Source organism: Osmia lignaria, chromosome 16 (genome assembly GCF_051020975.1).
Source record: "Osmia lignaria lignaria isolate PbOS001 chromosome 16, iyOsmLign1, whole genome shotgun sequence".
Lineage (NCBI taxonomy): Eukaryota > Metazoa > Arthropoda > Insecta > Hymenoptera > Megachilidae > Osmia > Osmia lignaria.
In genome coordinates this window covers 4542462-4559256 of record NC_135047.1, presented here as the reverse complement: position 1 = coordinate 4559256, position 16795 = coordinate 4542462, and the positions used below count along the sequence as shown (strand labels likewise).

Genomic DNA, 16795 nt, shown 5'->3' with positions numbered 1-16795 from the left:
TTATTATATTTGCTAAACATAAAACATTTTACACGAATAGAATTATTCAGAAAATATGAAAATTTCATTTTGTCTTTTATCATACAGCATAAAAAGCTATTTATGAACCTTTTTTGGATTTCACAATTGCTAAGCTTTCGATATAAAATAAATTGTACATTATATATTAAATTAGCATTAGTAGCTACAAAAGAAAGCCATATACAGACAGTTGCATAAATTTTCTTTTTTGTTCAAACATTATGCTTACATGTTACAACTTATTACGTATCATAAAAAATAAGTAATTAAACATCTTTACATATATATATATATTCTGTTTAAACAAGAGGTAGAAAATAATTCTTGATTTATTTGTATTATAAACATGCTGCTCCATTGTACTTAATAAGTTGTATTACGATTAAAATTTATAGTTACAGTTAATGCTAAACTAAATGATATATAGATTTGTCATTTGTCAACTCGTCGACGTTTATAAACTATCAATTAAAAATCTATTTGTCGACTTGTTAAAAATGATTCGTACTTGGCTTTCAACATATCAATTAAAAAATTATCACAGATTAATGCTATGTGAGAGGAAGACACAGTGAGCAAATCTTTTTAACGAGATTTTAAACGAACATAACTATTTCTTTTCCAAATTTAATTCTAAATGAAATTCATCATCGTAATGGTCGATAGATCGTCGGTTTGACATTAGGAGGTACCTAAAAACGTAAAACAAATTAGTTAAATTACATACCGTTGTATAGTTATTTTTATAATACTGTCTGAACTATAAAATATCAGAAGAAATTTATGTATAACAATTACCATTCCTCCAATACGAGCAAGATAGCGATTTCTTATGCTGATATCAGATTGCGGCTGTAAAAGATCATCAGTTGACAAATCTGAAGTAGATTCCGGAGGTAATAATTTTTCCCTTTCGAGACTTTCCGGTGTACGTCGAATTTCCGCATATTTTTCTCTTTGACCTGGTGTCATATTTAGATAACCACCGCTTGTCGCTATATCTGACACCCAGATTGCAATAGAAGTTATCAACGAAACTGTTATTGAAAGAATGTTAATTAAGAATTTTTGTAGAATTATTCGAACGATTATAATGTAGAAAAAATAAAAGACATACTCCATAACCAAGTTAAGAAAAACATCTCAAGGATGAAGTAACCACCTCGGTCGACAATTATGCCCGCTAATATTGAAACTACTGCTAAACCCAGATTTTGTACAGCCTGCGCGCTGCAAACAAGAGATTTTGTAAAACTAAGAATTTCATTGTCTCTAGCTGTTCAGAGTGCAGTAAGCTTTACTTACATTCCATAAGCAGTACCAAGCTGGTATTCTGGGATAACAAGAGCAATCAATGGCCATAAACTACTAGCAAGCATAGAGTATGCTATTCCCATAAGAATCATGCAGATATAAGGATTCACATACGTGAATGCGAGTAGTCCATGAGCTACTATCGTTGCTAAAATACTTATAAATACCCATGAAACGTTTTTCCCAGTTTTATCGACCAGATATCCCAAAATCGGAGATGCGATAGCTGATATGGAATATACAAGAGAATTAACTGTATTTGCATTTGTTGGTTCGTAAGCGTATTTCCGTTCAAAGAATACTCTGTAGGAAAGAGTTATATAACATTTGTAGATATACAAAATATGATAACGGAATTTTTTTTATTATTCATACTTACTTTCCTAAGGCGATGAACGGGAATATTGCGACATAATAAGCAATGCAAATGAAAGCAATTAACCAAAATATTGGCTTGAAATCTTTAACATCTGTTAAACTAACAGTTTTAGCTTCTTGTCCCTCTCCTCTTCTCAGTAATCTCTCAGCACGCTTATCCATGATACCCAATACACATGCACAGATCATAGAACCCACAAGTGTGAGAGTAGCAAGAAAGAGAACTATGCCAATACACTCTGGACCTTTGTAATATTGGGACACATAATTGTAGATTGGTTCCATTACCAAAAAATTGATAGTGGATCCAACTCTTGCAAAACTCAATTGCAAACCAAATACCATATTGAGTTCCTTTCCCTTGAACCATAGAACAGCATAACTGTTCTGAGCAACAGCTAATGATTCTGCACCAATACTATGAAAGATATAAAAATTAATGCTAACACTAGTGACTGAGGTTCTTAATAACTTATGATAAAATACATACCCGAAAATAAAACGTCCAAGCATCATCACCCAAAATGTATTGACCATAGCTCCTGTTGCAAATATTATCTGTCCAATTAAAGTGAGTCCCATGTATATAACTGTGCCTAAACGTACACCGAAGACACTATCCAACAAAAATCCACCAATGAAACAGAGAACCACGTTCGGCCAGGAGTAAATTGAATAAAGCCAAACGAATTTGCTAGTGGACATATGTAGATCAGTTTTGAAATTATCCTGTAAAGCTCCAGGATTGTCAAAACAGAAATACGAACCTTAAAAAGAAAAGAAAGAAGAGGATTTGATTAGATTAATTATGGTACGGAGTGAAATTGCAGACGCGAGATAAGCGAATCATCTTGGACGGGTCAATGACCTAATCATTCGAGAGAATGATCCTCGAAAGAGCTGTCGAAAAACGTGATTCATAATTTACGCACATCGAGCATATTTTATATTATTTTTAACAGGAACCTTACTGTTATTTCCATATCGGGATATTAATATAGAACAGATAAAACTTCGGAGATAAGAGAAAAATTACTTTTCGATACTCTCGTTATTATCGAAGTGAACACAAAGCGATGTGTGCATGCATATTAATAACGAAAAAAAAAATTAAAGCCCAATTAGATAAACTGTTAATTACTCGCGCGCGTTTAGTTCACTCAAACAAAACGTTTATCAGAAATATGCATGTTAAGTGCGATTATCCAACGTTTCTTGGAAAACATTCCCTTTGTTTCAAATAAACATAACAACAACTTAATTATCGTGAATAAATAAAGCGATGAGAAACGTAAATAGCATAAAAGGGTATTAAAATTTATTGTTGGTCAAATATTCGCGCAAATAAATGAAATATAATTTTAAGTTTCAATGAAACTTAATTCGTTTTAGTGTCGTTCATAAAATTAATTTTTATAATAATTATAAAATCGTATCACACGTGATTTTATTTATTAAAATGTAAACTTTGCATTAAGCGTTAAGTTTTCAAAATACATTCATTAAAAACAAATAAGAATGTTCCAAAAATGTATCAAAAATAAATACTAAAAGTTGTTTATAGTTCAAAGATAACGCGCCTGCAATGAGATCACAATGTACGGAAACAAAAATGATTAGATATAAACAATGGCTACTCAGTCACGCTTTGATAACATTGTATTGGCCATCGTACCGAAGCCTAAGAGGCACATCAATGCTAGTCCGAGAAACCTGTATGGTGCCTTTTTAGGACTGCAGAATCCTTGTAGAGCGATCTCATCGTCGGATCTGTCCAGAGTAGTATCTGGACTTTGCAATATGCCTCCTTCCATGGTCCGTCGGGTATTCCTGATGGTTGTTTTAGTGTTTACAACAAAAAGGCACAGCCACAGGTGCCTCGAATTGCAGACGACCACTTAAGTTCACCGTATTAAACATTACACATTGATCAGACACAGATAAGTCAATCTTGTAATGAAACAAGACAGCTGTAACTCAATTTAGAAAAAACGGATTACATTAAAGATCAGCTCGTGAACGCTGTCGATTAACTGCTCGAGTAAGTTAGGTACGCGACCAATCGTGTCATTGCTAATCTGTCAATCGTCCATACGCGTCATGGGAATGATCTAACGTTAGTCACGAAACTACTAAGTACCACAAGATTAACGAAAAAATCTCTAACGTAACAGGAGGATGGAAATGTTGCCAACAACGTCTATAGGTTCCGTTTGATTTTCCGCTTCGTGGCGCCCTCTAAGCGCTAGTAAATTGGTCGGTAAAAGGGACACCATTGAAACAGACACCATATTGATTTTTATAAATTTATTGAGAAACATAACTTATTAACGAATGTACATAATGATAACTTAACGCTAAATGTATTTTATATGAAAATTATCTTAAATTTAGAGTTTGGGATATGAAAAGTTGGATCCTAAGAGGTTACACTCTTAAGAAGCAACTTCTTCTGTCGCGCCTTCGAATTCGAGCTTCACTTGACACTCTTCGGGTAATCCTTCAACGTCCACTTCCGATTCTGGTGCATTTAACATATTTAGCGTTACCTCCGCCGATTTCCCCATTAACCCTTGATTCGCCGTTTGTTGTTTCGATACTTGCTGTTGTTGAACAACTGTCGACTGTTGCGTTGACTGTTGGGATAACATTTGTTGTCTGATCGGCATTCCAGCTTCTTCGAATGCTTTCTTCTTTAATGTTGTTCGAATCTGAGAACTGAAAGGTCGAATTGACCGGTTAATATGGCGTCGAGACTGACGCAGAGAAATTGAGGAACAACCGTGGGCTCGATGCAGCCTTTGTTAACTTACACCGTTCGTCCCTTGATGTGCTCACTTATTTTGTTCAAATCTTCGCTGAAGGTCTTTACCGAGTGACGGAGCATCTCAATTTCCTCGTCAGTCCATTTACTACAGATTAAGCGACACAGGAAGTTAAGTAAAAATACAGCCAGATGTTATTTTGCGGTAAAGCAATATCAATACAAGTCGTGATTATCATATCATTGGAAATACAAAGAAAATCTCATACAGTAATGGGTTATCTACATTCATTAATGATCACATAAAACATAAATTCGAACTTAGTATAAAGATAAACAACATTTATCACATTTATATAAAAATAAAATAAAGTAAAAATGATAAAAGGATTTATTCAAGTTTGATCGTTTGAAAACGAAACTTAAATATTTAGTGGTAGGTTTCTCATTGGTTAATCACTGATACCATGTGACCTCCCGCGTTTCTCCAACGTCTATAGTGGTTGCGTGAATTTAAGCGGAAGCATAAAACTCATTGTTATATTTGCAATAAAAAGCAATACAATATGTGTTAATTGTTCAATTACCCTGCCGGTGAGTCCGTCGTGGGATGTAATTGCATAGTTAACTCTCCGAGCTTATTAAATGCTGCTCCGGCTGCAGTGAAAATTTCACCAACCTAAAACAATAATGAAATACTTATCCATCTATCAAGTATGTAATTAACACTAATTTTCTGCTTGTGTAGATTTTAGTTGAACAGTTAATACACTATAATATATATCACACCATTGTATGGGGAAGAAAAATAATAATAATAAAAAAAACGTTTTAAGATGTGATCATAACCTAACCTTGTGCCCACTCATAGACTCCATTGCTATAATACTAGAGGGTAAAAGCACGTGACTCCCGTAGAAAAAGAAAGACGAGCGGTGGGGAGAATGACCGTTAAGAGTTATATGGCGGGAAACTCCCTAAAATCGGCGACAACAACTGCCTTTTAACTTACCTTGCTCGCAGAGTTCATGTCAATTTGTGTTGTACCCGTACTTCGCCATCAGACGAGCAAATGTACGCTATTGCCATCTCGCGTCGTTCTCAGAATCTTTTCCTTTAAACAACTAGAACCTGTAACTTCCTTGTTGTTTCTTTTTTCTCCCTATCTCCCATCTTTTAAACTACTCTGCGATGGGGTTTAGTTGATGTTAGATTTTCAGGGTGTATATAATACTAAAGACTTGTATGAATAATATTAAAATTATTCAAAACATAAGATTCATATATGCGCCTCAAAACTTGTCTTTAATTAACATACAACACTTAGGCAGATAAACGTAATTAGGAATTAAGATTAAACACGTTTATTAGATTACTCACGCAACTGGAGAAACTGAATATCGACGTGGAGATGTAAAAAAAAATATAATGTAAGATTTTAATACATATAATTTATTAATTATTTATTGCAAAATATAAAATTTTAATTAAATAAAATCTTGCAATATATCTGCGCAAAAATGTAGAAACATAAAAAATTTTCAAAAATATAACAATAAGTTAGTTAACAAAGAATTATAAAATTATAAATTGTTATTAACTAACTGTTATTAACAAAAATGTCAAATTCGATTCAAAGTAGTTTGCGCGAGAGCAGTGAAGCGGAACGTCACGCTTGATTGCGCACCGCGGCGCGCATCTCCTATTGTTATCGGTGCTCGACCTAGAGCGGGGTTAAATTTAGTCAGTTTTGTCGCGACCGCCGAGGTGTACGGATCTACCTGTCACGTATAACAGGTACGCGTTCATAACGCGAGTGTTAGTACACGTGGCCTCCCATGTGTTATCACATGTATTAGTGTGTGTGTCTATGGTGTTTCCCATGCATCTTGGAATATTTATGCGGATTTATCAGTGTTTTATGAAGTGCATGAGTGTGTCCTATGGTGTGGTACCCCTTGCATTTTGGAATGTATACGCATGTGCTTTATGGTGTTTTATGGTGTGGCTCCCCATGTGTTTTGACATATTTATACGGATTTATTAACAAGTTTTATGGTGTAGTTTCTCACGTGTTTTACCGTACTTTGACAAATATTTTATGGTGTTCTGTGGTGTAGTTCCCTATGTATTTTGCCATACTTTTGCAAATGTATTACTGTGTTTTATGGTCCGGTGATGGTCGTGTTATTTTGCATGCGTATTTTTAAATTTGCATGGGTATTGAGATATTTGCGAAGTTACAAATAGTTGTTTATTACATGTTTGCATGAATATATTTGTATACGTTAATTATAATACAAAAGTTAAACGGAAATGTATATCGTTCAAGAATCGTGATCTTTTGGGTTTCAGGAAAGTATTATGGTCAAAATGAGGGTACCATTTCTGTGACGAGCCACTGATCATGGGTCAATTCTAAGATGCGTTGCGAATGCAGTGGTGCAAGTCAACGTTCGGTGAGTCGCATGCTTTAAAGTTCCTCCGGTTCCCATCATGTCGTAGGACGAATGGTCCGTAGCGACACGGGAATTGGTTGTAATTTTTACTTTTTGAGCGAGCATAGTGACCCACGAATATCACTGTATCATTATATACAATGATAATCGTGCAAATTGCTTTTTTGTGTATTTTATGCCTTAGCTCAGGATAGGGTTTTCTTGTACATATTTACACATATAGATTTCAAGTTTAAAAATGTAGAGAAGTCGGATGACCCTCCGACTTCACAATACATTTTCTTTTTTATATGTACAAGAATTTATTTCGCGATGAGCGGATTTCAATATCAAAGTAATAAGCATGAATACTATAAATTACTATAACTACTTACTTTGATAACGAAATCGCTCTTGAAATTGAAACGTTTTTCCGATTTTACTCTTGAAATTGGCATCAGTTTAGTATATGGGCTGGCCCCCAGAGGGGTCGGTATTTGCTCTTCAAGCATTGTATAAAGTTCTCCTTTCGAACTTGAAATTCATTCTGTCACGTTCACGGTTCTCGACCCTAAACACTCATCATTCGCACTTCAGCCTCACGAACTCTATCACATAATCATTTATCCACCCGCATACGCTTGTGTAGGGATATATTACCCCGTTATGATTTTCAAGTTTAAGTAGTGTTGCGAAAAATTTTCAACGCGAGAGTAAATATTACTAAGTTAGAATTTTCAAGTTTAAGTAGTGTTGCGAAAAATTTCCGGCGCGAGAGTAAATATGACTATACACTGACTAGTATTCGGTGGGAATCCTATTGGTTTTTATTTGATAAAATTAGTTACAAGGATTCCGCGGCATAAGACCGTGAACACCACCTCATGGGAGATAAAACCATGCATTACTAGGCCTTTTCAGGCACAGCCATAGAGTACGGAACATTTAAGTATGTTGCAACCCATACGCTAAGCTGTCTTAAAGTCCTTTTGCCTATACTATGGGCGTCCACCACTCGGACACGTTGGATGCAACGTGTTCGATGGGTGGGTAGCGCTCTTAGCGAAGGGGTGCACCCTGCCTGGGCCTAGAGCCTTAAACAGGCGGGGTGGGCGGTATGTAGCGTCGGGCGTAAGTCCAGGGGGCCTAAGAACCTCCGTTGCCAGCTGATATTAGCAGTGGACGAATGTTTGAGTCATATTTGCTCTATTTTGCTTTTCAATATTTGCTCTTCAAGCATAATTTAAAGCTCCCCTTTAGTCATGTTGCTAGATCAGGATTTTCTATTTCAATTAGTGTTGCGAAAAATAACGCGAGAGTAACTATGACGATGCACTTACTAGTATTCAGTGGGAATCCTTTTGGTTTTTAAACTCAATGTTTTATTTAATTAATCAAATTAGTTACAAGGATTCCGCGGCATAAGACCGTGAACACCATCTCTGGGAGATATACCCATGCATTACTAGGCCTTACAAGGTGCAGTTTAGGATGTGGCGCCCATCCATAGGTTCCATTTAATAAACTGCAGTCCTTTTGTCTATACTATGGGCGTCCGTCAATCTGACACGTTGGATGCAACGTGTTGGACGGGCGGGTAGCGCTCTTAGCGAAGGGGTGCACCCTGTTCTAGGCGGGGTGGGTGGTATGTAGCGTCGGGCGAAAGTCCAGGGGGCCCGAAAACCTCCGTTGCCAGCTGATATTAGAAGTGCACCATTTTTGCGTCATAGTTGCTCTATTTTGCTTTTCAGTATTTGCTCTTCAAGCATTATAGAAAGCTCTTCGATCATACTTCAAATTCATTCTGTCACGTTCACGGTTCTCGACCCTAAACACTCATCATTCGCACTTCAGCCTCACGAACTCTATCACATAATCATTTATCCACCCGCATACCCTTGTGTAGTGAAATATTACCCCGTTAGGATTTTCAAGTTAAAGTAGTGTTGCGAAAAATTTTCAACGCGAGAGTAAATATTATCCCGTTCGGATTTTCAAGTTTAAGTAGTGTTGCGAAAAATTTTAAACGAGAGAGTAAATATTGCCCCGTTAGAATTTTCAAGTTTAAGTAGTGTTGCGAAAAATTTTGAACGCGAGGGTAAATATTACCCTGTTAGAATTTTCAAGTTTAAGTAGTGTTGCGAAAAATTTCCGGCGCGAGAGTAAATATGACTATATATTGACTAGTATTCGGTGGGAATCCTTTTGGTTTTTATTTGATAAAATTAGTTACAAGGATTCCGCGGCATAAGACCGTGAACACCACCTCATGGGAGATAAAACCATGCATTACTAGGCCTTTGCAGGCACAGCCATAGAGTACGGAACATTTAAGTATGTTGCATCCCATACGCTAAGCTGTCTTAAAGTCCTTTTGCCTATACTATGGGCGTCCACCACTCGGACATGTTGGATGCAACGTGTTCGATGGGTGGGTAGCGCTCTTAGCGAAGGGGTGCACCCTGCCTGGGCCTAGAGCCTTAAACAGGCGGGGTGGGTGGTATGTAGCGTCGGGCGCTAGTCCAGGGGGCCTAAGAACCTCCGTTGCCAGCTGATATTAGCAGTGGACGAATGTTGAGTCATATTTGCTCTATTTTGCTTTCCAATATTTGCTCTTCAAGCATAATTTAAAGCTCCCCTTTAGTGATGTTGCTAGATCAGGATTTTCTATTTTAATTAGTGTTGCGAAAAATAACGCGAGAGTAATTATGACGATGCACTTACTAGTATTCGGTGGGAATCCTTTTGGTTTTTAAACTCAATGTTTTATTTAGTTAATCAAATTAGTTACAAGGATTCCGCGGCATAAGACCGTGAACACCATCTCATGGGAGATAAAACCATGCATTACTAGGCCTTTCAAGGCGCAGTTTAGAATGTGGCGCACATCCATATGTTCCATTTAATAAACTGCAGTCCTTTTGCCTATACTAGGGGCGTCCGTCAATCTGACACGTTGGATGCAACGTGTTGGACGGGCGGGTAGCGCTCTTAGCGAAGGGGTGCATCCTTTCCTAGGCGGGGTGGATGGTGTGTAGCGTCGGGCGTAAGTCCAGGGGGCCTAAGAACCTCCGTTGCCAGCTGATATTAGAAGTGCACCGTTTTTGCGTCATAGTTGCTCTATTTTGCTTTTCAGTATTTGCTCTTCAAGCATTGTAGAAAGCTCTTCGTTCGTACTTCAAATTCATTCTGTCACGTTCACGGTTCTCGACCCTAAACACTCATCATTCATACTTCAGCATCACGAACTCTATCACATAATCATTTATCCACCCGCATACCCCAGTATAGTGAAATATTAGCCCGTCAGATGTTTATGTACTAGTCATGTTTTTAGATCAGGATTTTCTATTTTAATTAGTGTTGCGAAAAATTTCCAACGCGAGAGTAAATATGACAATGCACTGACTAGTATTCGGTGGGAATCCTTTTGGTTTTTAAACTCAATCCAATATTTTATTTAATCAAATTAGTTACAAGGATTCCGCGGCATAAGACCGTGAAACACCATCTCATGGGAGATAAACCCATGCATTACTAGGCCTTTGCAGGCGCAGCTTTAGAATACGGAACATATGAAAATATGTTACCATATTCTAAACTGTAGTCCTTTTGTCTATACTATGGGCGTCCGTCAATCTGACACGTTGGATGCAACGTGTTGGACGGGCGGGTAGCGCTCTTAGCGAAGGGGTGCATTCTGTCCTGGCGTTACGACGTCCAGGCGGGGTGGGTGGTATGTAGCGTCGGGCGCAAGTCCAGGGGGCCTAAGAACCTCCGTTGCCAACTGATATTAGCAGTGCACCATGTTTTATGTCATAGTTGCTCAATTTTGCTTTTCTGTATTTGCTCTTCAAGCTTTATATTTGCAAAGTCCAGTCACTCTTATTAAAAATAAAACTCCCTGGGGGGGCCAGCCCATATACTAAATCGGAGCCGTGAAATTTCGCCGATATTCTTACTTTTAATAAAGTGAGAATATCATCTTTAGTTTTTGCTAATCATACGTTTTAGCTTAGGCATTTCAGCACACATGAAGAAAACTGGTAGGTGAAAATACCTTTGGCCTTGTTCATTTTTATGCCCAAAGCTCATTCGGGTACTTAGATGTACTCGCGTGGGTGGAGGGCGGTGGACAAGGTTTAGTTTTAAGTGTATATTTTGGCGACTGACAAAAGTAGTGAACCAATAGTGAACCACGATATAAGTTCCACATGTGTGTGTGTGGTTAGGATGTGGGATTTGTGTCGTTTATTAACAATCTTAACTTACTATAACATTGCAAAATACTTATCAAGAATAAATTGCAAAACTTTTACATTAGATAATTCAATCGAATACGAAAATGAAATGTATTAGTTTAGCGTAATGTTCACTATTATTTGTCAGTCGATTTCAGCAAAAAGGTATGATTTTATTAGAGTGTGAAAGTTGAATTGAACTCGGGTGTCGGAGGCGTCCCGGGACGTTCTCTCTAGGTGTAGGCATTTTTGCACCCGGGTGGTTGTATGAGAACCGTGGAGTGAATTTTTGTGAGAATGATTTTTGCCCTTTTTTAAATATAGCGATAGGCAGGCAGGTAGTTTACTTCTGGTGTGATTGAGTTTAGTTTATAAGTAGGCAGGGCCAGAACAAGCTTTCATGTTTCTCTTCGTATTCTCCTCTAATACGTGAGAAGCTTGTATCTGGGGTTGGGAAACCAAAAATCAAGAGAAAAGATGAAAATGTAATTTAATTAATTTATCAATTAATTAATTTAGCATTCTCTCTTGATTTTTTCAAGGCCAAGCCTTATTAGTTTGTAAGTCGTAGTCGTGGTACTAGACCCGATTACAAAAATGAAGTATTAAAGTGAAAGTGCAGTGAAGTGAAGTGAAGTGAAGTGAAATTAAAAAGTGTTTTCTGCTTGGACATTTGCAAAAATTATGCAGGTATGCGAGTAGCGATTCAAGGGATCGTTGCTCGTTTACGTGTTACGTTTTTACAATTGTCTGAGCAAACGTAAAATTTTCGCGAGTGATTTTTGTGAGGCTATTGCCGAAGAAAGAAGAGGCTATATGCTGAAGAGCCCCGGCAAAATTTGCCCAGAAGAGGGGAACTACTAATGGCTCTCCATCTTCGGATGGACAGTCATTCTGTCACTATGCTCGCTAATTTTTTTTGTGTGTGTCTTTTACAGGTTTTGTTTCTCATGTGAAATTTTACGAGTTTATAAAATCGAACTCGTTGAGTTATCGAATCGCAATTTTATTTCTCCCTTTTTGCTTTAATTTATTATTTTATTTCAGGAAGTTATTCCTTTCTTATTGATTTTGCAGATGAATCACATCTTATGTTCTCGTATGATTTGCTTTATTAAATGGTTCTGAGGTTGCAATATTCATTATGTTTTCTGTTTCCGAATTTTATTGTTTCAATTCTTACTGAGATTACGATGTTAACAATTATTTTTTCTCTTACAGCATTTTATTATTGAAATTTTTATTTTCTTAATTGTTACTAAAATTATGATGTTAATAATCATCTTTCCTATTACAGCATTTTATTGTTGAAGTTGTTATTTTGTCGATTCTTACATTCTCGATAACATTCTTTATTAAATGGTTCTGAGGTTGCAATGTTCATTATGTTTTCTGTTTCCGAATTTTATTGTTTCAATTGTTACTGAGATTACGTTGTTAATAATTATCTTTTCTTTTACAGCATTTTATTATTGAAATTTTTATTTTCTTAATTGTTACTAAGATTATGATGTTAATAATCATCTTTCCTATTACAGCATTTTATTGTTGAAATCGTTATTTTCTCGATTCTTACATTCTCGATAACATCCTTTATTAAATGGTTCTGAGGTTGTAATGTTCATTATGTTTTTTGTTTCCGAATTTTACTATTTCTATTGTTACTGAGATATTACGATGTTATTAATTATGTTTTATTATTACAGCATTTTATTGTTGAAATTGTTATCTTTTCGATTTTCACTGATATTAGGATGTTAATGTTTTTTATTTCAGCATTTTATTGTTTAAATTGCTATTTTATGTTGTGTATTTTGTAGGGTATTTGTTTCAGGTGGGTCACTATCGTAGCCACCTCCTCGTGGTGTGACCTGGTAATTGATATCGCTTTCTAAAAATTACTTTTAGAAAGCGCTATCAAGCTAAGTGCTACGATTCAAAATTTTTTTTGGAAAACAATGATTTAAATTCAAAATTTATTTTCGGAACTGCAATATTAGTATGAATGAAAAAAAGTAAAACTAAAGTTCGTATGCGTGAATTGTTATATATTATAGGAAAATTACATTCATGTAGAACAATATTATCGAATAAATAATGAATGCAAATTAATAACGTAAATTACAGATCATGATACAGATAATTATCTTGATTTGACGATTTCATGTTCGTTGATGAAACATTTCGAAACGAACATGAGTGGAATAAAATTTACAAAAATCTTCATTTCGATTCCGAGCCCCTTAATTACTTATATTCATAATTTTCCTTTGGTACAATTTTACATGCTTTCTTAATTATTTACGATGGTACGTGCGAATAAATAATAAATTGCATAGTATTAAATATAATAATGAAAACGTCAATCACTCTTGCTTATGGAATATAGAAAACGATGCCTGGTAATCCTTGTAATTTACAATAATTCACATACCATCTAATTCATTTTCTATAATATAATATTGATTTTAAATCATTTATATTAAAGAAAAGAAATAAGTATTAAAATTTAAAGTCACGTACCGTTAAATGAGGAAGAAAGTAAAGATTAGTCTCTTTGGTAAAGTTAAATGTAGAAAAGTGCTCAAATACTAAAAATAAATTACAAACTGATTAATAATAAGTATTCACTATTAACGTATTGTACGGGTATACGTTTAGGTTTATTTATAAAAACAGAATGCTTACTGAATACGTGGTGCGTTATGTGAATCTACGAACGATATTTAACCCTTTCAATCTCGATACATTCTAACATCTCAACCTTTGTTTCGCTTCAATTTTCATTCTGTTGAGCCATTACCCATGGGTCATCTTGGACCCAAGGTAGATTATTAATAACCGAGTGTACATATCTTGGACGCGTCCATCGATTTTAAGAAAATAGTAAAATGAAAACTTAACGAGGAAAGAAATAGTTGGGAGATAATAAATTACGGGCATCTTAAACTATATTATTAACATTAGTATAATATATCAGTTAATTAATGAGGCGATACTTTGGGAGATTATTTAAAGAAATATCTGTCTCTAAATTAATTGTAAAAATAAATATCAATCGATTTCTTCAATTTCAATAACAAAAGTTAGAGAAATGATTTGTCATTTAAGGGTTAAAATCTTACAAAATCCTGTTAAACCTTAACAATAATGAAATAGTAGAAAAGAAAATTAATTATAAACGAGCCTCGGAATCGTAGCTAATATAAAAATCTACATAGAACTAATAACTTTTTCTCTTAGAATTAATGCATAAACGTTATCATTATTTATCTGCTAACAATGATGGTCGACGAAACGATTAATCTAAAATTACAGCCGCTTAAAAATGAACTTCTATAAAACGTTGATGTTGGGTTAAAGAACTACTTAATGGTCGTAGAATCGATAAATCGATGGCACGGAAAGTAATTCACGACTATAAGAAACGTCTTTCGATTTAAGTTACACTCTCAATATTTTTAGGTACATTGTCTTTCTATCTCTCTCTCGCATGCACTCTTATCTCTTACTCTCTTCAATTAACTTTCTCAACACTTACAGTAAATTACATTGTTCCTATTTACAGCGTGATATACATACAGATCGTTTCTCTATAAAAGTCGTTTCGCGGTGCATCTCATTTGCATACCTGTAGTCGAAGTACAAAACCGCTGTAACTTCGTTGAGATCAACCGATTTCCTGTTCACACAGGACTTATGGCTACTTACATGATTTTTAATCGCGATCGATCCGAATCGATCGGGATTAGATACTCCATCGACCTGTTTTCTACTTTTCTCGTATTCTTTTTTATTGTTTGTTTAACGTGCTAATTGTTTAGAGACTGTGAGATGATTATTATATGTTGAGATCGATCGATCGTCGATTCGTTTTGTTCGATCGTGTCGTTTTCGTTCGTCAATCAATTTATCTGATCGTTAACACCTTGTTCCTGTGTATTGGATTTCAATCGAGAGGAGTTTGAGCGATACTGTTGATTAGTATGATTATATTAATGCAGCGTGATGAGCGTGATAACTTGTGCCACGAAAGAGCGAGAAACAGAAAATTCTGATTCATAACAAAAGACCCGTATTTTTGTTTTCTCGTCGATTAGGCAGTAAGTTTTGCAGACAGTCTTCTTGATCGTTCGACAAGAAATCATTTCTTTATGTAGCTTTCAAACAACCGAAGAAACATGTGCGTGATTTTTGTTAAAAAGAAAGAACATAACTTGGCAATAGATTATTGTACGTATACGTAGGTTATCAATTTGTTATTGTTATTATTACCGTTAAACAGGCAGTGTTAATTTTTCCTTTAACTTTACTACGTCGTTACTGGTACAATTCGATCATTATATTTTATTCGTAATTAGTTTGGTTAATTAAGGAATTCTTACAATTTAAAAACGCTCCAGTATCCGACTTTAGAAAATAGAAATTATTGTATCGATTATAGACAATTTTTCTTTCTTTACAAACAACTATTCCGCGTTGTTGAAATGTAACTAATTTTCACTTAATTGTGTCTTTTTTTTAATTCGGAAATTTTCTAACAAACTCGCTTAAGTGCAAATTTTCTATAACATCGATCGTGTCTTCAAATTTGCTTTTGTCTTTTTAATGCGAACCGTTCGTTTAGATATCAAAATCTAGGTACAATGATATTCGCTTTCTCAGACTTGACGACTCACTTCCGGTACCGGTCGCAGTACGAACATTACACGCATAAAATATTTCTCTCTTCATTTACAATTTAACTTTTGCTAATATATTTTTACCCAGAATTTCGAGTTCATCTTAAAAATACCACCCTCTAATAACAACAGCATTTTCAACAATTAATAAGAATTTTCAATCGGTGGTCGAAGAATTATCGATCGAATTCTCCAGCTCACCGAAGCCGTATTTACAGACACTCGTGTTACATTTTTGAACCGGATGGCCTAAAGCTCTCATTCACTTCCGGTGTCGGTCATAGGCACGCATGAAACGATTTCGCTAAGAGAAATATCAGATTTTGTATGCTTGCGTTCAAATGAACTTCCGGTATCGCAGTGTTCGATCATTAAATTTCCAATTAATTTTTGGATCCACTAAATTACACGCTAACGGAATACGAGTAGTTGGCGAAACAGAAAGAAAATACGAAAAACATCACCACCACGTGCTTGTTTCCGGTACCGGGCGCGAGGACGAAGATTACTCAACTTCCGCTCGAGGAAAACAACGATCGATCGACGGGCGAGGATCGCTTAATTCTCGAACGTGCTTTACAGCGGCTTCGTTCGTGGCTCGTGCCTTAGAAACTCTCGATTAAAAGCAGTACTTCCGCGTGCTCACTTCCGGTACCGGGCTCAAGGACGGGGGTCGTCCCTCGCGCGGGACACCCCCCTCCTCCTGTCAGCCGTAATAATAGCTTTTCGTGTTCAGGCTCCGTGGGTTTTCTGGGCGCAAAATCGTGTGTAGGCTGTCGGTGCCCACCATATGGTTACCCAGATCCACCCTGACGCCTGTTTTACCAGGGTGGTGACCTGGTGCGGGGTGAATCGTCGTGGGTGACATGGGTATCCTCGTGTCCGCGTAATAACGATCGCCGTGAAGTCTCTCTGCTAGTTGGGTTTCTGGGATTCTGAAAATCAAATTTTCATTCC

General features: G+C 36.0%; 3 protein-coding genes across 21 annotated transcripts in view; all 3 read right to left on the bottom strand.

The window, feature by feature from the left end:
- Positions 1-54: 54 nt before the first annotated feature.
- On the bottom strand, positions 55-3839 carry LOC117601072 (lysosomal dipeptide transporter MFSD1). Of its 2 annotated transcripts, none has more exons than XM_034317344.2 (7): positions 3389-3839; positions 2204-2480; positions 1715-2131; positions 1450-1638; positions 1139-1251; positions 820-1058; positions 55-713 (listed from the first exon to the last, which is right to left on the bottom strand). In XM_034317344.2, the coding sequence occupies exons 1-7, from the start codon at positions 3525-3527 to the stop codon at positions 669-671; spliced, it is 1419 nt and encodes a 472-aa protein (XP_034173235.1). In that variant the 5' UTR covers positions 3528-3839; the 3' UTR covers positions 55-668. The 2 variants fall into 2 exon arrangements, with proteins under 2 accessions (XP_034173235.1, XP_034173234.1); XM_034317343.2 differs by having other exon boundaries at positions 56-713; positions 1327-1638; positions 3389-3838.
- A 166-nt stretch (positions 3840-4005) lies between these two features.
- LOC117601074 (BPTF-associated chromatin complex component 1) lies at positions 4006-5582 on the bottom strand. 3 transcript variants are annotated; one of them, XM_034317348.2, is made up of 4 exons: positions 5490-5582; positions 5065-5156; positions 4527-4625; positions 4006-4431 (listed from the first exon to the last, which is right to left on the bottom strand). In XM_034317348.2, exons 1-4 carry the CDS (start codon positions 5505-5507, stop codon positions 4149-4151), a joined length of 492 nt encoding a protein of 163 aa, XP_034173239.1. In that variant the 5' UTR covers positions 5508-5582; the 3' UTR covers positions 4006-4148. The 3 variants fall into 3 exon arrangements, with proteins under 3 accessions (XP_034173239.1, XP_034173238.1, XP_034173240.1); XM_034317347.2 differs by lacking the exon at positions 5490-5582 and adding an exon at positions 5332-5462; XM_034317349.1 differs by lacking the exons at positions 4527-4625; positions 5490-5582 and adding an exon at positions 5332-5466.
- Positions 5583-12903: 7321 nt separating this feature from the next.
- The window catches only part of LOC117600737 (uncharacterized), a 225489-nt gene continuing 221597 nt past the window's right edge, over positions 12904-16795 (bottom strand). For 8 of the 16 annotated variants that reach the window (XM_034316548.2, XM_034316551.2, XM_076692859.1 and 5 more), the window contains one exon: positions 12981-16794. In XM_034316548.2, the coding sequence (XP_034172439.1) occupies positions 16545-16794 (250 nt within the window). In that variant the 3' untranslated portion in view covers positions 12981-16544. Of the gene's footprint in view, position 16795 lies in introns of all 16 variants that reach the window. The other 8 variants (XM_034316542.2, XM_034316544.2, XM_034316543.2 and 5 more) reach the window with 4 other exon arrangements.